Source organism: Anser cygnoides, chromosome 20 (genome assembly GCF_040182565.1).
Source record: "Anser cygnoides isolate HZ-2024a breed goose chromosome 20, Taihu_goose_T2T_genome, whole genome shotgun sequence".
Lineage (NCBI taxonomy): Eukaryota > Metazoa > Chordata > Aves > Anseriformes > Anatidae > Anser > Anser cygnoides.
In genome coordinates this window covers 10,125,838-10,148,790 of record NC_089892.1, presented here as the reverse complement: position 1 = coordinate 10,148,790, position 22,953 = coordinate 10,125,838, and the positions used below count along the sequence as shown (strand labels likewise).

Below are 22,953 nucleotides of genomic sequence, written 5' to 3'. Positions count from 1 at the left end.
CGGCGGGTGCATTTTTCTGTGGCTCCTCGAGCTCCGTGCAGGATTTAATTGGGGTCTTGCTGATGAGTTGCTGCTTCTGGGGCCGGGGAGCGCAGGAGCTGAGATGCTGGAGGCACCTTGGGCAGGTTTTAGCCCTGAAACGGGGAGGGTCTCCCCCAGCTGCCGGGGCCGCCCTGCCCCATTTGCCGGCGGCCGAAAGGCCATCTCCCTGCGTCGTGATCCCCGCAAGGCAAACAGAGCGGCGCAGCCTGAGCAAACAGCGGCCGGGGCAGCAGCTGGCGGGCGTTTACACAGGGCGTGCGCCGCTGAGTCAGCACCGGGCACGGCGGGTGGGCGGCCAGCACGGGCGGGGGGATTTTGAACCTGGTTTTGCCTTTACCTATGCAGGGATGAGCCCCAGCTGAGGACCCCAGGTCCCTCCTGCTGGTCACGGTGCTGCCAGGGTGAGCTGGGGGTGCTGCTGCGACCTGGACACATGAGCAGCTGGGTGCCCTTGGTGTCTCTGAGCCACTCACGATTAATGTAGCCCGGTCCCCACACTAAGAGGGACAAATTTTCCTTCCAGAAATTGCCAGTCACAGCTTTTAGTCGTCTTCATCAAAATCACAATGCTGCCTCGTTTTCCTCTCGTTTCTGTGGTGTCTTTAACGGGCGATGTGAGCACTGGGACAGCGACTGCTGCCCGCAGCTGGAAAATCAATGAAGAGCTAAATGTGGAGCAGGAAGATGCTCGTGTTCCTTTCCCTGGCTGTACCAGCGCCTCTAAGTGCAGTGCCGCGCAGCTAAATCTGGGGAAGCGCATCAATCCGCATTGCCAAGCGCCTTTAGCACAGCGCCGCGTGGGACCCGGCCCGGCGCTTTGTGCCTGTTCCAGGTCTCAGCTGCGGGTCTCACGCTGCGATTCCCCTCTGCTGGAGCAGCCTCCCCTGGGGTAGGACTGGGGGGGCTCCAGGGACTCCCCGAGCCACAGCCGGGGCTGTTCCCGGAGCTGGGGCCAGCCCTGGCCGCTGCTCGCAGGGGTTGCTGCAGCTGCTGTGTGCGCCGATGGTGCTCCAATGCCTTCTTGCTCTCCTTTGCCAAAACACAGATCTCGCTGGTCCTTTTTGAGGTCAAAATGGGTCAAAACCCGTATTTATTTTTTTTTCCTAAAGCAGGAGAATTTCCACCCACAGGGCCAGCACCAAAGGGGAAACAAGGACACGTGCGTGTTCCCACAAGAGCCGTTGTTACAGTTCGCTGTGCCTGCTGCTGTTGGAGGCGAGCTGTGGGGCTCGGCTGGCGGGGCAGGCACTGGGGACGGATCCAGCCCTGGGACTGGGCCGGGACGCACCCAGCACCACCCAGTGCTCCCCAACAGACCACGATAGGTGGCGGCAATGGGGGACCCCAAGGCAAAACCCAACCCAGGATAGGGCTGCTGGGGCTGCCGGGGTTTTCCAGGGGCTCGGCTTTGCTTCGGGGGGATCTTCACCCTCCGGGGCTTTCCCCAAAAAGCCGGGCCGGGCCTCATCCTGCACAGCCCGCGGCCGGGCGTTAGCGCTGCCTGGGGGTTTGCTGCCCTCAGCAGGCTCCGGGGCGAACGGCAGCGAGAGCAGCCCCGGGACAGCCCCAAAAGCCCACCAGCACCCAAGCCGGCATTTCCACCCCAGCGGCCAAAAAAAGCACAAAAGCAAAAAACAACCCCAAAACCAGAAAAACAGCCCCCCAAAACAAAGCAACAAACAACAAAACCCCCAAAACAAAACCACCCCCCTTTGGGGCTCATCCCATACACGTCCCAGGAGCCGGGCGCTGCCCAGGGCTCTGCGGGGTCACCCCAGCAGCCCGCACCCGGCAGCACTGCCCAGGGGACCCTGCAGCTCCCAGCTTTCCATGGCTGCCGAGGCCGTTAGGCTGATCTCAGGCGAGGCCTTCAGGGTTGTTTTTTATTCCGGTAATAAAAAGGACATCAGAACCGCAATTCCGACCCTAACAATCGCGTTACTCAAAGCCGCTGGGCAGAAGCGGGGAGTTCTGGGTAGAACGAAGACCTAAACCGAAATGTCAATAATAACTTTTTTCCCTCTCCTTGTCTTCCAGCCTGCACAATCCGCTTGAGTCTCTCTATCTTAATGAGCATTAAAATGGTTTCAAATTAGATCTATGGAAAATTGAACTTTATTCCCTCGGAACTTCAGTCTGGCCTTTAAAAGCCGGCGTTAATAGTTGGGTTTTGTGTAAGAGCATCTCTGATCTCAGAAGCTCTCAGCCTGGGTGGGAGGCACCAGCACCAGCAATTCTCTGCTGCGGAAACGCAGTCACAAGCCGAGGGGGACGCACAGCACCCAGTGGCACCCAGCACACCACGAGATGAAATTGGGCAGGGGCTTGGCTGGGGATGTTTGGTCCCAGCCCCACGCTTGTTACGGTGCAAGCCCCGCTCCTTCTGGCTGGCTTTGCACCAAGCTTTTGGCTCTGTTTGGTCCCTAAAATAGGGAAGAGGATGAAGAGCCCTCAGGGTGTGCCTCATTCGGGGAGGTGCCCCCTTGGGGACACCCCGGGTTGTGTCTGGCCACAATGGCGATGCAGTCCTGCACAGCTTGTCCAGCCTGTGACCCACTGCGTGGCCCTGTCACTGTTAAAAACCGAGTGGGGAAGGGGCGGCGGTGGCTGCTGGAGACCTGACGTGCCCTCGCTGCTGGGAAGATTCAGCACTCAGGCTTTCCAGGCTGTTCCCACGGCAGGGCACCACCAGATAGGTGTCCCCCAAAGCAAGGGGGGCTCAGCACTGGGAGGGGGGGGCGATAGACATATATGCCGCAAATGCACCTTCCGTCTGCTCTGTGCTCATGGGGTGTCCACGGAGCAGCCTCCACAAATGGGCCCTCAGCGAGCTGCTGCTGCTCACCCCAGCACCCCCCAGGCACCCGGTGCTAGCGGAGGGTCTGCGGGGCCAGGTGAGCTGCCCAAAGCCCCCTGCGAGCTGCAGGCTGGGGGCTGCAGGGGTGCTGGGTGGGGGCAGGAGCTGCATAAGGCCACTAATGGGCTTTGGTGGCCCCAACCAGCCTCAGCTGGGACCCCAACCAGCCTCAGCTGGGACCCCCACCCACAGGGGCTCCATTTAAGCTCAGCCAGGGGCACTGATCCTTGCCTGAGCTGCTTTGGGGGTGTGCTGGTCTTTGGATGAAGCCTTGGTCATCCAGACCCTGACCTGTAGGTTGGGTTCCCAGCCTGACCTTGGGCCTGTCTCGTCCCTAGACCTGCCAGAAGGTCTCCAGGCTGTGCCCGACCCTGGCTGCCTTTGCCGGGCCTGGGTTGCAGATTGGCTTCAATTTGGATTTGTGTTTTTGTGGGGAATTTGCTGATGGTCTGGGCTCTCGGTTGGATGTTTCTAGCATCTCTGGGCCTACCACATCTGCAGGCAGACACCTAGGACCACGGCTGGGAGACCCTGCCCTGAGGCTGTGGTGTCCCTGATGGACCTTGCTGTGCCCCAATAGGTGGGGTGGAGGGCTGGGGGGGCTCTGCAAGGGGCTGTAGAAGGAAGCACAGTGCTGGAAGAGGTGGGCTGTGGGGTACGGGTGTCCCTGGGTGGTGCCCCCTGGGGTGGGGTAGGAGGATCCCCTCCATGGTGCCCCTTGCAGTGCTCCCTGATGCCTCTCCATGGTGAGGTCCCCGGAGGGTGGAGGCACCCCCAGCTGGGTGCCTGGTGTGTGTGAGGAGCGCTGTGCTGTGCAGGGGTTTGCTTGTGTGCTCGGGCTGGGACCCTGCTGCTGGTTTCTCAGGCTCTGCTCGCTGTGGGGACCCTGCACCCATGGGTGTCAGGCTCCTGACCGACAGCGGTCTCTGTTTTGCTGCCAGGTCTGTGTCTGGCTGAAGGCTGCTGTGGTTGTGGCTGTGGTGTCTGCTGAGCTTAGGAGAGGGAAATGAGAACCTGAACTTCCCCTCACTGCCACAAGTATGTGGCTTGGGGCCAGTGCAGTGACCATCACTGTAGGGCTGGGGTGCGATGCATGGTGACACCTCACACCAGTACCCATGTGAGGAGCTGGGGACACCACGGTGTGTCTCCACCAGAGAAGTCCTTTCCCCATGCATGGGGACAGGCAGTGGCAGGCTGGGGCCAGAGTCCAATTTCTTTTTCAGTCCTCATTTCCTGCAGAGATGCAAGGCTGGTAATGGGATGCTGTGAGCAGGAACACATCTCAAGGGGACAACGAGATGCAAATGCCGTATTTTATTTTTTTTTAAGCCCATTTCATTTATGCAGTTTATGCAGGTGCTGGGGTTGCAGTAAGGAAGGCAAGTGGTGGGATTTTAACACTTGCCAAGGGAGGGGAGCTGTAGTGGTCTGTAGACAGGCAGGTGGCTGCTGGAGACAGGGTTCAAACCCAAATGAAGTGACTTCGGGTGCTGCTCTAGGCCTGGGCACCGTGATGCTGTGAATCCAACACTCTTGTTGGCCTTGATTCCCCCCTGCAGCAGGTGTGTGGGCTGGCTTGGCTGCACCAGTGGCTGAAATGTGAACGCACACTGGGCCGGAGGAGGACTTAATCTAGGACACGGACCCAAGTCATGCTTGGGGTGTTTCCACCTCGCCCACGTGCTCCCGGGCCATGCTGTTACCTGGCTCCTGGCTGCTCTGACCCAGGCACACAACATCCTTCCCTCCCTGCCCTCAGCCAAGGGTGCCAGGGCTCATCACACGAGCCCTGCAGTGCCCAGGGGTTCCTCTTTCCATGTTCCCACCCTTCTAGGGAAGGGACAGGCTACGAGGCCCCGCACGGAGATCACCGCTGGTCTGCTCCAAGCTGCCTTTCCGGGGGACTGGTTGTTCAAGGAGCTGGTTCCTTGAGGCATCTGAGCGGTGTCTCTCCCTAGAGCTGTCATGCACTGCTCTGTCCTCTGCTTGTGCCCCCCCAGGGCAGGGGCTCTGGTTTTCCCCATACAGCCCAACAAAAGGGGCCACGAAGCTGCTGGCTGCAGAAGCATCCGTGCTGCCTGCTCGCTCGGTGAAGGTGGGCTGCGGGCCTCAGCGGCTTGTCGAGGTGGGACCTCACCTCCTCACCGGTGGGACCGAGCCGCCAGCTCGTCTGGCAGCGTCATGGGCTGGCAGGGGATGTCCCTTGTCATGGCTGCAGCAAGGTGGAGCAGTGCTGGGAGGGGCGGCTGGGACAGGCCCTGGGGGCACGTGCCTGGTGATGCTCAGGCTGGGGCAGGTTTCTCAGAGGTGACTCACCTGCTCCTGACGTTTCCGCTGGCATCAGACCAGCGGCCTTTGAGCTCATGGAAACACAGATCAATGATGACTGACGGAAGGGACGTACCCTGCGTGGAACGGCCCCGCTGTGGGCAGGAGGAGAGGAGTAGGGGCAGGAGCAGCAGGGTGCAAGGGGGGATGCCCATGCCCTCCTGCTCCCCCCTTCCAGCATCCGCCCCAATGCAGAGCAAAACTTGTTCGGAAAGCATTACTTCATGCTGAAAAATGTTCAGTGGCTGATGGTGCCCTCCAGCAGCAGCGTGTCTGAGGTGACTCCTGTCTGCTTGGGCCTGGGGGGCTCCCTGCTCCGTGGGGCTGCACTGCTGATGTCCCTCAGCCAGCCCTGCGAGGGGGCTGTGGGGTGTCCCCTCCCCAAAAGCTCTCGGTGTGGGATGCTGACATGACCCTGGTGCCCACCCTCCTCTCCCCAGGCACTTCCTCCTGGCCTGCGGAGAGGGTTGGGGGAATTTCTGGGTGACTTGTGTTTTTAGCTCTGTCCCCGGTATCTAGGGCAGGGTGCATCCCACAGCTTTTAGCAGCCAGAAGGGGGACAGCTGGGCTGGTTAAATTAATCCTCATGGGGGGCTGCTGAGAGGTGCAGGGATCACTCCTCTGGCTGGCAGCTGGGGTGGGCTCAGATACACCACTGCTGCCTTCTGCCCCTGGGTAAGGCCTCTGCTGGAGGTCATCTCTACCTCTGTCAGCAGCACGGGAGCGAAGGAGAAATGTAAAACACGTGTAAAAGTCCAGCCCTTAATTTTAACATGGCCCTTGTCTCAGGAAAGGTCCTGCTGGGGTCTGAGAGCAGGGGACAGTCCTCCTGTCCCTGGAGCCTGTAGGTGACAGCAAACAGGCTGCAGTCCTCGCTCTGCCTGGGCTGCGACGCGGAGCCCATGGGGAAGGGACATCCCTCCTGATCCTCCTGTCCAGCCCCACTCTGAGCAACAGAAGCTCCTCCAGTGAGGGAAGAGATCACAAATCCCATCAGTGAGATTAGAATAATAACAATAGTAATTAACACCTTGCTGCTCTCTAAGGATTTTCTAGCAAGGCTCACCAGGTGCTGGCTGGGTGTTAGGCAATTAAAGCAGCAGCACCCACGTAATGGAGACAGGTGACAGCTGTGCCACCGGCTTGCAGTGCCTCTGCTGGGGTCTTGCTCTGTCCTTCGATTTTTCAATTAAATGAAAAAATGGGGTGAAATCAAATGGGAGGAGCTGGCTTAGGAGGGGTGACCCTGAATCAGCCTCTTCCCACAACGGTGAGGGTTATGGGGGGGGGAAAAGCAGGTCAGGAGCACCTGGTGTTGCCCATGGATGCTCATCTGGTCCCTAGCAAAGAGACACAAATGCCCCCGCGTGAGCTTAAGGGCTTGCAATACCTCTGCGTGCATTTGGGGACAAAATCCAATGCATCAGCTCCTGCATGCGTGTCGACGGAAATCTGCAGGAGCAGCCTCCCCCATAGAGACACAAATGCCAGTACGTGGGCTTGCGTAGACACAAACCAGCACGATAACATGGAGGCTGGAGAAAATGCTTTGTGGGGAGAGACCTGAAGAGCTCAAATTGCTCGGTTTATCAGGGAAATTGAGATGTGTCTTGATTTCAGCATGTAAGTACCATCACAGGGAGAAACTACTTAGCACCAGAGTACTCCTTAATGTCAGGGAAAGGCAGAACAAGAACCAGTGGCTGAAACAGAAGCCTGCCAAAGAGGGACTAGAAAGCAGATGTGTATGTTAGCAGCGGGAGAGGTGAGGAGTGGAAGCAGACTGCCAAGGCCTGTGGCAGGACTTTTTCCTCTCTTGGTAAAGGATAGTTTTGTCTCTCTGGTGGAGATTCCTCAGCTGAATCATCACCCTATTATATCTCTTAGTTGTCTGCCCACCCCCCTCCTTGCATGGGGGCCTGCTAGAAAGCCCTGGGACATCGAGATCCTAGAGGCCTGTATGCCTGGGGTGGGACACTTAGCTGGAATGCCACCGTGTGCCCTTGGGTGAGCTGTCTGGCAGAGCACCCACCGAGCACAGAGGGGGTCCACGGCAGCGATGTGTTGCCGGTGGAGAAGGAAGGTGTGCAGGAGGTGTGGCAGAACGGTGCTAAGCACGGTGTGAAGTGATGAAAGGTGTCAGCCCAACACAAATGGATAATCGGTGTTGCTGCTGTCAGTATCAGGTGGCATGGTTGGCTGGCCAGGGAGCCGGCTGAGAAGCAGTGAGATACTGAGCAAAGCAGGGCAAGGGATTTGGAAAGGTTATAAACCTTTATATTATATTATAAATATGTCAGTATTGTGGGTTCTATATATATGTGTAAAGAAAAAAAAGTTATGAGTGATATATACAGTACAAATACATCAGTAGTGAGCCCTCCAGGGGCTCCATGCTCAAATGTGTAGTTTTAGCCCAAGGGAGGTTTAAGATGCAATGGACAATTTCCTCGGTTGTGCCGCTGCTGCTTTCTCTCCTCCTCAGTCACAGCAGCTCCAGTGCCTGATGTCTCGGGGTGTGCTGGGGTGTCCCCAGCCAGAAGCTGAGCCCCCACCCCATTGTCCAGTAGGATGGGGAGAGCACTGGAAGAGCAAGGGTGATTGAGAAGAAGACTCCTCATCTCTTTCTAGCAGGACTGGAGAGGAAGAGAGGCCAAGAGGCCAGGCTTGCCCCTCTCCCCAGTCCTTACGCACCCTGAAGTGACAGAGCAGGTGACGATGACCTTGCAAGCTACAAACTGGCCCAGAGATAACGCTAATGCCTCACCCAGGAGTGCTCACCTCGTTAAAGCCTGTGCCAGTCACTGCTCTGGTATCTCCGGTGCTTCCACGCTGCCTCTCCCGGAGGCTTCCTGGTCCTGCTGGGGCGATGATGGCCGTGGGGCAGGGGAAGCTGAGGCACGGCCAGGTGCTGGGTCATCGTGTGTGGCTGGGGGACAGCCTTGGGAATGCCAGAAGGGGACACATTTAGTTACAAGAAATTGCCCATGATTTAACCATGAAGCCTTCTGCATATATCATATATATATACATCATACATATATAGGTAGCACAAGACTTGCAGCTACAGCTGTCCCTTCTTGGGCATATTTTGTTCCCAGCCACTTTCCCAGGCCCGTGGCAGAAGCTCAGCTGTGCTGTGGGCAGAGCACGGCTCAGGCGCCATGGGTGTGTGTTGGTGCTTGTTTTGTTTTGTTTTGTTTACTACTACATTATTCGTCAAGAAGTTTCGTGTTCCTTAAAGTTAGTGGAATGTGATGACATCTGAAAGGAAGATGCTATTCTAAAGCTGGGGCTAGCATTTTTTTATTTTTCTCTCTTTAGATTTTTCCCTTTTATTACGGGAAAAAAGAGGAAGGGAGAAATGAGGGCAAAGAGGAAGTGAGAGTTCCCACTAGCAGAACAAATTCTTCAAAACAATTTTAAGCAAAACAACAGGCCAGAATAGCAGGAAAGGGAATCTTCTTCAGTTTATCAAACATCCTTACCTCTTTTTTTTTCCCCCATCTACTCTGAATTTCAGTGCCTGTGAATCTGCAGGCAATTAGACAACATCGGTGACTCCAGGGCACATGCAGATGAGCAGGGAGGCAGGAATGCAAACAGGCATTTGACTCTAATGAGCAAAACCCTCCTGAACTGAGCACCATCGTGCCACGTATAGGGAATGGCAGGTGCCCTGGCACTGCAGGGCTCATAATTGTGCCCATCTCATTACGTTTTATGGACAGCTAAGCACTGGGGAAGGATCAGTGCCATGGCATCGCTGCCGGCCGTGTCACAAGAAGAGCTCCTGTGTTTGTCAGAGCGCTCAGCGACTGTCTTGCAGGGCTGTAGCTGTGCACAGCGAGCATGTCGCTGGAGCCAGGATGCCTTTGTTCAGCTCTTAGCACAGGAATCCTTTTTATTCTTGTTATGACCTTGGGCAAGTAACTTTACCATGCTTAAAATTACTTTTCTGCAAACAAGGAGTATAAATATCTTTGCATCAAGAGAGTTGCAGTGCAGCGTAAGGGGCTCTGTTTTGGCTCGTCAAAGGATTTTTTTTTAACTGTTCAGCGTCCCTCTGGGTGAGGGTGGTGGTGCTGCCCTGGTGATGGGGACGGAGAGGGTATGACCGCTGGGTAGCTCTGTGGCAAAGCCCTGGGTCTTCAGAGACTTTCCATGGGGGAAACAGGTTCAGTAAAATCTGCTGTGGCACAGGGTGCTTCTGCCACCCCTCATTTGTTTGTTTTCTGCTGGCAGTGCCACCTGGGGTGGCTGAAAAGGAACCGAGTTGCAGAGGCTGATGAAAGAGGCTGCAGGCTCATCTTACAGAAGGAGACTGGTGCGTGTAGCCTGGCAAAACAAAAGCTAAGGGCAGAGCAAGGAGAGTGGTGTATGGAAGCCTCCGAGGGTATGCACCGCAGGAGGAGATGAGCTACTTAAAGCGTTGGCACAAGCCCATTGGGGTGTATGTTGCCTGTGACGACGCTCAGGCTGGAAAGAAGAGGTAGCTTTTAAGCAGCGGAGGAGCGAGGGCCTGGAAGAGCTCCCCAGCAGGAGCCCGGTGCGCTGCGGATATACAAACTACTTCTCAAGTAGCACTCAAACCCCTTTACGTGGGGTTTGACATTGTGATGGCCACCCTAAGGTGACCCTGGAGGCTCCTGCAGCTCGGGCTGGTGTCGCTGCGGGTCCTGCTGGGTCTGCGCTGGGTGTGCTCTGCAGATAAATGGATAAACATGGATAAACAGCCCTCCTCGCACTTATTCATTCTGCCCGTGTATGCAGCCTGCTTGTCATCAGCCGGGAGGCCTCTCCGGGAGGTGCCTTTCCCCAGCGCTGTGTTTGCTGTTTGATGTGAAATAAAGAAATAGCAAAATGCCTTTTTTACTGATTTTTTTTTTTTTTAATTGAGCCATGGAGTTAAAAGCAGCTCTGAGAGGGGGCGCACGGCAAGTGCGAGCCAGGGCGGCCGGCTGCTCGCCCCCAGCTCCCCGGGATGCCCCAGCTGGGGTGCTGGCCTTCACCCCACTGCTCTGTGGGGGCCCGTAGGGGCTGTTTGGATCCGTGGGGCAGCTGTTTGGATCCATAGGGCAGCTGTTTGGATCCGTGGGGCGGCTGTTTGGATCCGTGGGGCGGCTGTTTGGATCCGTGGGGCGGCTGTTTGGATCCGTGGGGCGGCTGTTTGGATCCATAGGGCAGCTGTTTGGATCCGTGGGGCGGCTGTTTGGATCCGTGGGGCGGCTGTTTGGATCCGTAGGGCGGCTGTTTGGATCCATGGGGCGGCTGTTTGGATCCGTGGGGCAGCTGTTTACCAGCCCTGGCCCCACGCTGTGTCTGTACAACTCCCACCGGCCGCTTCAAGCGACTGGGGACGTAAGAACAAGCAGGGGGCAAGGTGACAGCTGGGCAGGGGGAATTACAAGGTCAGCTGCTTAGGGGGAGCACCGGGAGGCAAGATGGCCCCGGGACGGCCGGCTCCTTCCCCCCGAGCCCTGCCCCAGAGCCGGGCCTTTCCCCCAGGGCCCGGCCCCTCAGGGCCCCGGCCCCTCCGCCCGCCCCTTCCCTCAGGGCCCGCCCCGGCCCCACAGCGCGGGCCGGGCCGGGCGGAGGCGGGGCAGGGCGGAGCCGCCCGGCCGGGGCAGAGGCGTCGGGGCCGGCACGGCTCGGCACGGCTCGGCACGGCTCGGCACGGCAGGTACCGCTGCCGGCAGAGCGGAGCGGCGCGGCCATGGGGAAGGTGCAGCTCTTCGAGATCCGCCTGGGCGAGAGCCGCGTCATCTACAGCCCCGGCGAGCCGCTGGCCGGCACCGTCACCGTGCGGCTCTCGGGCTCGCTGCAGTACCGAGGTGAGCCCGCGGCCTGCCCGGCCTCGGCCGCGGCCCCCCGCCGCCCCCCGCCGCCCCCCGCCCCGGCCGGCTCCGGGCACGGCGGGGGCGCCCCCCCCGGGCGGAGGGCGAGCGGCCGGGGGGTGCCGGCGGGGGGTCCCGGGGGGTCCCGGGGGGAGCCGGGGGTCCGTGCCCCGGCCGCTCGCTGAGCTGGGGGGTGGCCGAGCTGCTCTGGGCACCCCCTGCCCTGCCCGAGAGGAGCCGGGCACGGTTACGGGTGCTGGAGGCCGGGAGGCGCAGGCTGGTTTCCGGGTGGTTACCGAGGCTGTCCTGCTCGCTTCGCCCGGGTGTGTGCCTCGTCCTTCGTGACGAGTTGTGTGTGTGTGTGAGGGGGGGAAGGCTGGAGGGGTTAAAATGCGAAGTCTCCCGAACAGGCAGTGGGTGATGGTGCTCGCGCTGCCTCGGCCGGGATGTTCGTGCTTTCACCAGCGCCTCTCCCAGCTGCCTGCGATAGCTTTCGGAGGCTTCCTCGGGGAAAGAAAATGCCTTGGACAAGTGCAGACTTGTAGGCTGTTTAACTCCTCCTGGAGCAGAACAGGGCACGTATCTCCTTGGAGCCTTCTCCCAGCAACGCTCCTTCCAGCTCCAGCGAAGGCATTCGTACCCAAGCGTGTGCCGACTTCCCCCCACGGCTCCCACCCCTGTTCTGGACGCACCCCGTGGGTGCGAGGGGGGCGTTTGGTCTCGGTGGGCTCAGGTGTGATTTCGCTAACGAGCCTGGGGCGGCAGAGCAGGGCTTTCGGAGAGCTGCTGGGTGCTTCGAACCCGAACCTGAGCTGTTCCTTCGCCTTCTGTTGGAAGCGTCACAAGGGGCTGGTTTGGGTTGAGGTCCCGAATCGGCTCTACCAGCGGGGGCGGCAGCTTGCTGTAACGGGTGTCCGCGCCTGCCCAGGTAACCGGCGCGCCTGAGGACGGGGTGCCTACGTCTGCAGAGCGCGAGGTGACCCTCTGCTGGGCGTCCTCCCTGCTGGACGTGTCTCACCTCCAGGAACAGGGGAGGAGGCTCAGGTGGCTGCCGAAACATCCTGCTTGGTGCGACAGGAGGTCTTCGGGGAGGGCCTGGGGCCAGTCGGCCCTGCTGGGGCTCACGGGCCCGACGGCAGAGGGATCGGACGATCTCCGCCACGCTGCGGCTTCTGCTGGGCTGTGGGGAGAGGTGGGCGAAGGCCTCGCAGCCGTGCGGGTCGGTGTTGCAAGGCCCATCCACCCACACCTCCTGTGACCAGCTAGGACTCCTCAGAGGAATAAACAGCTCCCTGGAGAAGACGTGAGGTGCTCGCCCTTTGCAGGTCAGGCCCACGGCACCCAGGTGTGATACTTTCCATTTCCTGAGCTGGACCAGTCTGACGTGTGTGGTTGTGTGTTGTGTTGTTTTTTTTTTTTTGAAACCACAGACAAGCTCACGCACGATTACTTCACACCGTGCCTCATTTTATGGCTGTTGGAGATTGCGCCTATCAGGAGGTGGACAATAGAAGCGAACAAAGCTCGTTCTGCCTTGCTAGACATGCTGGAAGTCCTGGGTCACAGAAAAGCCTAACTGGAGACACACCTTTCAGGATCATAAATACTCCCACCTCCTCTGGCTTCCTTGCCAGCCCTGCTGACTAGCAATAATGGCTGTTCAGTAACACGCCGTCCTTGGCTGGCCGTGCGGCCGTGTTACGAGCGGTGACTCGCCTTTGTGGTGACCCGCGCGGACCTTCGCAGCCCCGCGAACGGGGACGCGCTTCCCCCGTGGCCCTGCCAGGATGGAGGTGGTCCTCTGACAGCTGGGCCTCTGGGGAGAGCACTAATGGCACTGCAGGTCCCTAATCGTTGTGCCTAACTTGCTGGGTAAATCATCAAGCGCCTGTGTACAAAGAATAATTAGTCTAACAGGAAGCTGGTGCTGGGACGGCTGGGTGTAGAGTTAGTTTGGGGGGAGGGAAAGAAGTCGCTGCGGAGCTGGGGACAGCCCTGGAACAAAGCTGCTGCTGCTCGGGGGTGCTGGAGCGCTTTCCTCTCTGCTCTGCAGCTTCCAGGACCGCACCGATTATTTCAGTCTTGCTGCCTACTGCTCATCCGGGCTTCTCGCGGGCGGAAGCGTAATGATAAAATAACAGCCCTCTCTCCCAGGTCACCGAGAGTAAAGAACCTTGAAAGCACTTTCTGGAGCAGATTTCAGCACTGTGCTCTTCTGCACTCTATTATTTAGCTGTCCAGGTTTATGCAGTGATGACTTTCAAATCAGTCCCTTGAACTACAAGGCTCCAGACAGAAGTACCGATGTCTGCTCGTGTTCTAGAAGTACCTAGGTACATAATTTCCATTTCTGCAGAGCCTGCGAATCATAATTTTCCACTCTAATCTTAAATGCAGTAAAAGGTTTCACTTCTCATAAGGAAAACCGAGAAAGTTGGTGGTGAAGGAGGAGTTGAAAGCAGGTCACTCGGATCCTGAGCCATGCTAAGATTCTTGTACTGACTAAAAGGTCACTTCTGTTTTTGTGGAGGGGCAGCATGAGGAAGTTTGGTTTTGGCCAGTGCATAAGGTGGTTCTGATATTCGTGTAGCCTGCCCTCTTGCTGGGGGGAAGAGGTGACATCTGGGGGCTCTGTGTTAGCCAGGACCCTCTGTACCACTTGACCTCTGCAACAGGGAAGTGTTGTTCCTGCAGGAGGGCTGCGGCTTGGGCTGCTCTGCAAAGTGCCGGTGGAAGGATGGGTTGAATCCCCAGGAAGCAGCCCAAAGCATGCTCTGCCCTGCGACAGCAGTTTGTGAAGGTGGATTTCAGATTCCTGTGCTTGGCAGTAGAGGTCAGCTCCCCTTGTCTAACCCCAAATCGGCGGGGCAGGAGGGTCCTGGGGCCCGGCTCTGCTCCAGGTGCAGTCCGGTGAGGGAGCGCGATGCCTGCGGCGCAGAACCAAGCGAGGTCCTGGTGCAAGGCAGGGACGGCCCCAAAGCTGCAGGGGTACCGGCAGTGCCCGGGGAGGCCGACGGGTCGCATGGCATCCGCTCGTGGGCACGAGGGCGAGGCAAGGCTGGCACTGATGCACGGGAACGCTCGCGTATCGTCCTGCAGCATCGCTCTGGCAGGCTGGATGGCTCCGGCTCTGGTGGCAGTGGATTAACTTTCTTTTCTCATTGTCTGGAGCGAGACAGCAGTGAGCTGTGTGGCCAAGCCTGTCTGAGACTGGGGAACAAAAGAGGGATTTTTGCTATCCTGGCTGGCTTGCTGCTGGAACTGAAACTCCTCTGGAGTCAATAACTAATCACAGGATTGTTTTGTGTCTCTTGTCTCCGCAGTGTGCGCCGCTCTCCGCTTCTCCCCCGCCCGCGCACCACTTGTGCTCATCTTGAGAAACTGTTTGCCGCTTTCTTTGGCGAGGAGACGTGCTGCGGCCTTCCCTCTTGTTTAACAAAACGAGGGAACAAGTGGAGTGGAGCCCTGTCTGTCTGATTCGCTTCCAAGCGTGACAAACGGGGTGTGATTGCATATTCTTTCCCTGGAGCAGCGCAGAGCGGGCAGAGGCGCAGCTTGTCTTTCTGGGCTTGTCTTTCTGGGCTGGGCTTCTTCTGAGGAAGAAGCCCGTGGTTTTCTGTGCGTCCCTTCTGGGGGCAGCTCCCTGACCCTAGCAGGGGCCCCGCAAACAGGCACAAAAGGGAGTGAGTAGGGTGGGTGCCGGCTCCAGCATCTGCCGGGGCGGTGCGGGCGGCAGTGCAGGCGGACGTGCTCCGCTCCGCTTGCAGCCTGCTGTGGAGCGCTTTCTGCTAAGGTCACCCCTCGGAGGAGAGGGGAAGAGGAGGAAGTACGCGTGGAGGAGCCCCATAGCCATCGGCTGACGTGGCGAAGTCTTGCCAGAGGCTGTCGCAGCCAGGAGGAGCAGGACAGACCTGCCGCCTGTCCTCTGCTGCCTGGAGAAGGGGATGCTCGGGGGCCTTCCGAGAGCAGAAGGGCCACGAGGTGGCTGGGCTGTGATGCAAGGCTCCTGCAGCCGTGACCTGTGGAAAAGCACGGCAAAAGGCGTTCTGCGGGGAATCAGGGCAAGCCTTTTTCTCCTCCCGCTCAGGGCAGCTGCTCCTGAAACAGCCTGACAAGCACACCGGGGCTGGGGTTTCTGCTCGGTGCCTGCTGACTCGAGGGCTGATCAGAGATGTCCCACGTGCAGCCTCTAGGCTGCTGCTGTGACCTCCGAGGATGGCCACTGCCGTGGAAGTTAGCGATCTCTTTGTGCCCTTAAAACGTGGAAGCGCGAAGTGCTTTGAAGGGGAGGAAAGGTGCGAAGGGCCCGGATGGCTGTAGGGCTGTGGGGTTGTGTCTGGCGCGCAGGTGTGCCCGCGTGGGCTCTGTTTCGTGTCTGGGAGCTGAAACTGGAGGTGGAACGGCTTCAGACCACGAAGATGTGCAGGTTTCTGTCTGCTCACGGTGGCTTGTAAAAACCAACGTCCCATCCCCCAGCACTCTGTGATGGCCAGTTAAAAATAGCCGATGGCGTGCAGGTGTCAAGTGCGAGCTAGATTTTTTTTTTATTTCTTATTTATTTTGCTGTGAATAAGCTCGTGAGGGGAGGCTTTTCCCCAGAAAGGGCTTAGCCCTGGCCGGGTACTGCTTTGTCCAGGATTGTGTGCTGCTTTGAGAAGGAGGCTTGGTGCCACGTGGTTGAACTGAATGGGCGAGTGAACTCTGGCAGGCGTGTTGGGACAGGGAGGTGCTGGGTGACTGCAGAGGACAGAGGGGTGTCCCGAGGTACGGACAGACCCCCTCAGCAAGGTGGGGGTGACAAGTTAGTGCCAGGCTGGAATCGTTTAGAGACCTAGTTTAGTTTAAAAACACCCTGACCTTTGAGCACCTTACCCTTGATTAAAAACTGGAGCTTATCAGATATCCGCAGCAAAAAGGCTGCTTCCGAGAAACGTGAATCATTTCTGGAGCATTAATGCGTGTAACTTCCAATCCTTTGTTCTTGCTGAGGGAGCTGCTGCTGCTGCTTGGCCGTTCTGGCTCCAGCTGGAGGTAACGATGCTGCAGCTTGCTCTTCAGCCCCGCTACGTACGCACCCGCCTTAACCCCACATGTTCCCTGCAATAAGGCGCGGATAAAAAGGGCTTGGAAGGCAGCATCCCCGGGGAGGGAAGCTCAGCGTGTGCGTTTGACTTGGTGCCTTTTTGACGGGGGTTGTCAGCGCGGGACTGGATGTCGGGGCCGGAGGTTTAGCTCCGAGTCCCGAATGCTGTTTTCTGTCTGCTCGGACACCTGCAGGTGTCTGGCCTGACCGTGAGGGTTGTCGTGCGATCCTGCACCCCTCCGAGCACAGCGGGGATTTGTTATGGATCTGGTGCTCTGGTAATAACAAGAACATAAGTCGTCTTTCCAAACTGATGATCGGGCTATAAATAGAGAATCCAGCTGCTTGCGCTGAATGGCATCAAAGGAAATCATAGGAGCAGCTCTTATGCAGAATGAAGTGGATTCTGGCTGCTTTCTCCCAAGTCGCTGGGGCTGCTTCTTGACAGCTGAGACGTGTGAAAGCAATGCTTGAGAGCTCAGCGTGGCGTGAGAAATCCTCAGCGGGGAGCACGCGGCCCCGGGGGCTGCGCTCCCGTCGCCGTCCCACCTCCCGGGCACAGAACCGGGCTGCGCAGGTACCCGGCTGCGTCGGGGGGGTCAGCGGATGCAGGGCGGCTCTATTGCTCGTAAATAACGCTCTCCAGGAAAGGGCACTTGAAACATGCCCTGCTAGGAGGGGTGGGCCGGCTCTGGGCTGGTGCCTGGGAACTGTGTGAAGGCCTCGCGGTGTCTCGGTGGGCCGTAGTGCAGAGCTGTGGGAGGTGCCTGTCCCCATGCTGCTGTCTGCTTTCCTCCTAGATGGGCTCCCACCCCTCACCCCAAAACTGTCGTGTCTGGGATATCCGAGCGGGTGTGAGCTCGCTGCTTTGGTCCTTCTCAGCAGTGCCGTGGTGCGCGCAGGAGGCTGGTTATGGCAGCGGTGTCCGCGCTGCGTCCTTTCGGCCCGAAGTGTGCGTGGCAGGGGGTGTTCAGCCTCTAACAGGCCTTTTTCCAGCTGGCCGAGTATCAAGATGACTTTGCAACTGCTCCTCTCCCTGATGCTGAAGGATGAGGCGTGGAGAGTCCGTGCCCAGGAGCGTCCCTTGGGCCCCGGGAGGGCACAGAGCAGCGACCCCTCCTCTCCTCGGCGTCGGCGCTGTGCCTGCGGCGCTGCCTGGTGCCGAGCAGCCCTGGAGCCCTGCGTCAGGCGGCGATCTGGGTGGCGGCGAGGGTCTGCCGAAGAGCACCAGGCAGCAGGAGCTGCTTGAGCCACGGCTCCCCGGACCAGTGACTCAGTCCCGCAGCAGTCTGGCCCAAAGGAGCCGTTGTGCCGTGGCATTCCGGTAAGCCTGTTAAGCACGAATTTCCAGAACCCTTTGAAGCCTTTATTTAGAGAGAGCCTGAAAAGGGAGTAGTCTCGGTGAATCAACCTCTCCGTGGTAAGCAGAGAAACCTGATCAGTCGGCCCTTTATCTGCCCGCCGTGGCTTTTGCACCCAGCGCGGAGGGGCGAGGGCAGAGAGGCCGTCACGGGAGCGGTCGCTCAACCTGCCGGGCTGTAGGAAGAGCAGAGCTGGCGGTGGTCACGGACAGGCGTGTTCCCAGGACATCAGAGAGCTCGGCCTCCCCGGCCGCTCCTCGTGTCGGCTGCACGGCCGGCTGGTTCTGCCAGCAAGATGGGGTACGGTGTCCTGGCAGGGAAGGAGCAATTGCTTTTGTTAATGAGTTTACAGGGGCAGTTTGTTACAGCACGAGCCCGACCTGTCTGCAAGCACCTACCGAACGCCTCCCGGGACCTGCAGTGTGCTCAGCTGGTGGGGTTTCTTGCCTGGCTCCTCTTCCATTTTGAGACAAGGAAGTCAACTGTACTGGAATATCCGAACTGCCTTGGCCTAAAGCAGTGCTAAGTGCTGGGTGGAAACCTATTTTGCTTTGGGCAAGCTATAAAAAAAAAAAAGTGTTTCCCCTCTTCAGTTTCAGCAGTGCTCAGCCCAAGGAAACGCGGCTGCGGCCAGGCTGGCTGAGGCGTTGAGTGCTGGCAGGTCCTGGCACCTGGCAGCTTGCCTGGGCGAGCTGCCGGCTCCGCTCTGCTGCCTGGCTGCACCTCAGCCATGTGGGACTTGCATTCTCCCCCCCCACAGCTCTGTTTTCAGGTCCTAACCCTGAAGATTGAGATGCTCTGACTGTTCATGTACAGCCTTGTTTCGCTTTGGAGAGCGTGGTTTGTGTAAATCCAGCTCGCCCAGCGCTTGCAAAAGCAACTGGAAGCTCCCGGTGTCCCCTGAGCAGGATGACTGTGGGTTAGGATCTGCCTTGTCGGGGGATCGTGACTAAACCTTGTCTGGGCCTCGCTGGGATCCTAAATACTGAATCCCTGTGCTCCTGACCACGCCGGCAGCGTGTGTGGCCGGGAGGTGTCCGTGTGCCGGCAGGCAGCACGTGGCTCGGCAGGGCTGGCTGTGAGGCTGCCGGGCTGCACCGAGCTCTGCGCAGGAAGGAAGGCGAGCACAGAGCGCAGGCACTGGCAGCGGTCGTGTTTGCTGAGATCTGCTGGGCGAGGAGCTGAGCCGCTCCTGGCTGGTGCGTGGCTCTTTTCCTAAGCCCTGCTTGGAGCCGGGTGCTGTCCGAGGGAAACCGCAGCCCGCTCTCTCGTGGAGCAGCCGGGAGGAGTGAATTTGGAGAGCAGCTGCAGAAGGAGGGCAGGCACAGCCACCTCCAGACAGGTCAGAATTTCCCTCCCTGAACTTCTGTCTAGGGAAGCAGAAAGGGAAGAGGTTTTCCGAAACCGAAAGCTGGCTGTGCACGCCAGAGCCGAGAAGGCCCACGCGAAATGACTCCGCGATCCCCTCCAGCCTTCTGTTCCTCTGCAGCCCCTCTGCGCTTCTGGTAGATGCTGGGAGAGGAGGCTGAGTGCTGGCAGTGCAGCCGAGGTGGGTGGCTGGCATGAAGATTTCCATGGTGAGCGTAAGATCTGCCTCTCTCTGCCAGATACTGAGTCTCCTGCAGTGCCTCCTGTGCTGCTGCCCGCTCCGGCTGTTCGCAGCGCCCAGGGGTGCCCGCACCTGCTGTCCCAGCGCGGGGAGAGGCTGTCCCTCGGCGTGCGGCTGATGCTGCTCCACGTTGCACAGAGCAGTGCTGATGGAGTGAGTTTGGGCTTCCAAAACCGGTCTGAGGTACAGCTTTCCTCCTTCCCCGCTCTCCTGGAGCCCCAGGCAGGTCCCGCAGGAAGCCCACGAGCTTGCAGGTCGGCCGTGACGCTGCAGCCGGCGCTGCCCTTGCAGGATCCAGGCAGAGTCCCCCCGTCCCTCCCCGCCTCTCTTCCCAGCCTTGGTGCCGCAGCACCCGGGCCTGCACCAGCCTGAAGCTCGGGGAAAACTCCTTTTTTCGCAAGAGGTGGTTTTGAGGAAAAGGGGTGCTGGGGGAGCTCTTTCTGGGGGGTAGCTTGGTAGCGAGGCAGCAGCACTCCGGGATCCGGGGCGAAGGCTGAAGCGCAGCCGGTGCTGGGCTCGGCGTGCCGATGCTGCAGCATTTGTGCCCGTCACCGAGGAGCCCTGTGGCACTGAGAGGTTTTCTCCCGCAGGCTGGCGTGGGTGCAGACAGGCTCGTTAAACGTGCTCAACCGGGGATGTTGTTCCAGATGTTCGAGATGACCCCTTTCCTCCCAGGGCAGCCGGAGCGCTGATAGAAGTCTGGGACGCCAGAAATAAACCTGGCAGCTCTGCAAGGGAGCAAAGCCTGGGCTCTGAACAGGAGGTTGTCCAACAGTTCGCTTTCTTCCTTCGGGATGTCTTGTAGGCTCCTGATTTTGGGGAGGGGCTGGAAAAGACAAGCTTCCCTGCGCTCAGCCTGTGAGGGAGAAAAGCGCTCGCAAAGCGGAGAGGATTGACCTTGGCTGAGAGGGGACGTGGCTGTCATAGCTCTGCGCTTACAGGCATGCGCCTGCACGGTCTGTCGTCGGAGACTTCTGCGTTTCCAGATGACAGCACCCGCAGTGGGTTGGTAGCACCCGGGATGGATTCTGGATAAAACAAATTGGCCTTAGCCAAAAGAATGGCTCACTTCAGCCGTATAACGGGGCTGTCACCGCCCTGGTGTTGCTGCAGGTGGGGTTTGTACAGGCTGGGTGCAGGAGCTGCTCCAGGCTTCCTGCAGGTGGGTGTAGCAGGGGGGTGAGGACGTGTGAGGCCCCGCTGGGACCCCCTGGCTCGCGCGGCAAACGCAGCCCTGCCACCGCCACAGGGGGAGCGGGCGGCCTGGCCCTCGGTGGGTTTTGGTGAGCTGCTGCTGCCCTGCGAGTGGGCTCGCCGTGGGTCAGGAAAGCCTGAGCAACTCTCTTAGATGACTCCTGAGCGCACAGGGCTGTCCTCCTTCCACAGCTGGAGGCCGAATCCCCTTCCTGCCCCTGTGCTGAGCCCTGGGGAAGGAGACGGAAACCTCTCCAGACAGTCCTTCGCTCTGTGCCAGACACGCCGCTGCCTCTGGCTTTCAGTGTGAGCTCCGCTCTCGCCTCACTGGCTCGTGAAATGCCCGGGACTGTTTGTGTCTCAGGAACTGACAGGAAGGACCCAGAAGGATGGGGACAGCTGAGAGTTAATTAGGAGCTGTTGGTTTAATTAGCGCTGTCTCGGTATATTTGCACACGAGGGCTGGGAGCCGGGGGAGCAGCGTACCTCGTGCGCTTCCAGCCGTCCTGCGCAGAGGAGGACGTGAGCCCTTTCTGCCTGAGCTTGTGCTGCTGTGCCTGTGCAAGGCCTCGGCGTGCCGCTCGTTGTGGTCTCGGCTTCCTCGGTGCATGTTTTTCAGGGAGCTTTTCTTGGAATTGCCCGGTCTCTACCAACTGCTTGAGAGCAACTTGTCCTGCGTGCCGGTCTCGCTGCCTCCCAGGCTTCCCACCTTCCCAGCACCATCCGGCCCCGCTGCGCTGGGAGCGGGATAACCCCAAAACTTCACCTGGCCTGGGGCAGGGGCTTCGCAGGGCCAGGAGACCTCGGGGCACTCCCGGACTCGTGCTGCTTGTCACTTGAAGCTGCGGCACTGTGTGTTGAGGTGGCTCGGCCCCCTCGTGTCTGGGCAGGTGGCCCTAGGAGTTGCATTGCTGGCTTGCTGAGGTTGCCTGTGACGAGACCTGCTCTCCTTGGGGCCCAGCCTCGCTCTCCCAAAGCCTCTCGAGTCCCCAGAACCGGCACCGGTGGGGACGGCAGCGGCGCCATCCGTCCCCTCCCTCTCCCTGGGCCTGGACCGTGACTGTGCCTGGCTGCTGGGGCTGGGAGAGGCGGCTCTGTCCTCATGCACAGCTGGAGAAAAACTAATTAAAACGTGGTGGTACAGCCTGCTGCGGCTCTGGTGAGAGGGGTGAGGAGAGGGCTCCTCTTGGCCGGTTTCTGTGAAATGAAGACTTGTCTGACGCATGCTCGCTGGTCTCTCGCAGCCCTCTCCCCCCTCTGCTCCCCCGTTCTCAGGACCCAGGCACCCGCCGGCCCTCCTGCCAGCACCTTCTGGGAAGTGCTGGGGTGCTGGCACCTCCGTCCCCCATCTCTTTTAGGGGTGTTGTGTGCTGTCACCTTGGGTTTGGTGCTGTATTCGCCTTCTCTAGGAGCGGGGCTGTCCCCAGCAAGGTGTAGGAGCAGCTCTCCTTGCCCTTTATGGACGTGTGCCCAGTCCCTCGTGCTGTGCGGCTGTGGGTGCTTCGGGGCGGCTTTGCAGCCCGTTGAGCCCTGCGCTTGCGGGTACGGGCTCCCCATCCCGGCTGAAGCCTCTGGGTCAGCCGCAGGCCAGGAACTGGCTTGTTTGGGCTTCAGCTGGCAGAAATCCAGGGCTGCCCATAGCTGTCCTTCAGAGCCCGGCACTCACCTCCTCGTCCATCCTTGCAGGAGAAGAAAGGAAAGCCCCAGGACACCAGCAGCGACGTGCCAGCAGGACGGCGCGTTTGTCCCGCCTGAGCCGCTGCCAAATGCAACAGCCGCCGCCCCGCCTGCTGTCGCTTTTTGTTGCTTCCCCGTGGTGAGAGGCGCTGTGCTTGGGCTGAGCGGGTGCAGCACCCCGGGGGCCGCCTTCCCTCCCCGCCTCAGCAAGCCGAAAGCAGCCAAACCGTTGCCATCTTCCCCTCTGTTGCCCGTACCTGTTGCAGGGGTGCGTGGCGCAGAAGGGACCTGAAGCCACTTGGGACCGGCTGCAGTTCAGGGAGGGCTGTGCCGGTGGCCAGCGTGACTCTGCTTGCTCAGCACAACTGGATTTTGGAAATCGAGGAGGGGGACATCCTTGAGCAGAGGAGCACATCCTCTGCTCTCCCCTCGCCCGCGTCGCGGTACCAGCTCCCCTGGGAGGGCAGCTCCCTGGATCGACCGAAGGAGACATTTGAGGTGTCCGGCTGCTCTCCTTAAATCACCCTGGGAGCAGGCAGACGTGCCCAGCTCCTGGCCTCTCTATTTTTACTTAGGGCAGAGATGGATATGGCTGAGCTGTCTCCTTATATTTCCAGCGTTTGGCGAGTGCTGCGGTGCCTTGCTAAAGACGTGTCTGGCTGGATGCAAAGCTGCTGCTGCTGCTTCTCTGAGTGCCGGGGGACTGCAGGGGCGGAGGGCCCTCGCCGTCTGCATGGCTCCGTAATTCCCTTCTCTTCTTGCTGCTTTTTGTCTTGCCCCTCCGCTTCCTTTACAGATACTTGACTTTTTCCCCCCACCGTGTTTATTTAAAGCAACCCAGGAGCCTGGTAACTGGGGCCGCTGGTAGCACTGGATTCCGGAGGCATTTTTATGGGTTTCTAACAACGGCAATTGGCCTGTTCCGAAGCAGAAACTCTTCTTATTTGCTATACCCGCAACTT

The 22,953-nt window shown here is 59.2% G+C and overlaps 1 protein-coding gene across 1 annotated transcript in view; it reads left to right on the top strand.

The window, feature by feature from the left end:
* The first annotated feature begins 10,846 nt into the window (after positions 1-10,846).
* The window catches only part of ARRDC1 (arrestin domain containing 1), a 30,302-nt gene continuing 18,195 nt past the window's right edge, over positions 10,847-22,953 (top strand). Inside the window, exon 1 of the mRNA XM_066980962.1 lies at positions 10,847-11,064. Within this exon, the coding sequence (XP_066837063.1) occupies positions 10,947-11,064 (118 nt within the window). The 5' untranslated portion in view covers positions 10,847-10,946. The remainder of the gene's footprint in view (positions 11,065-22,953) is intronic.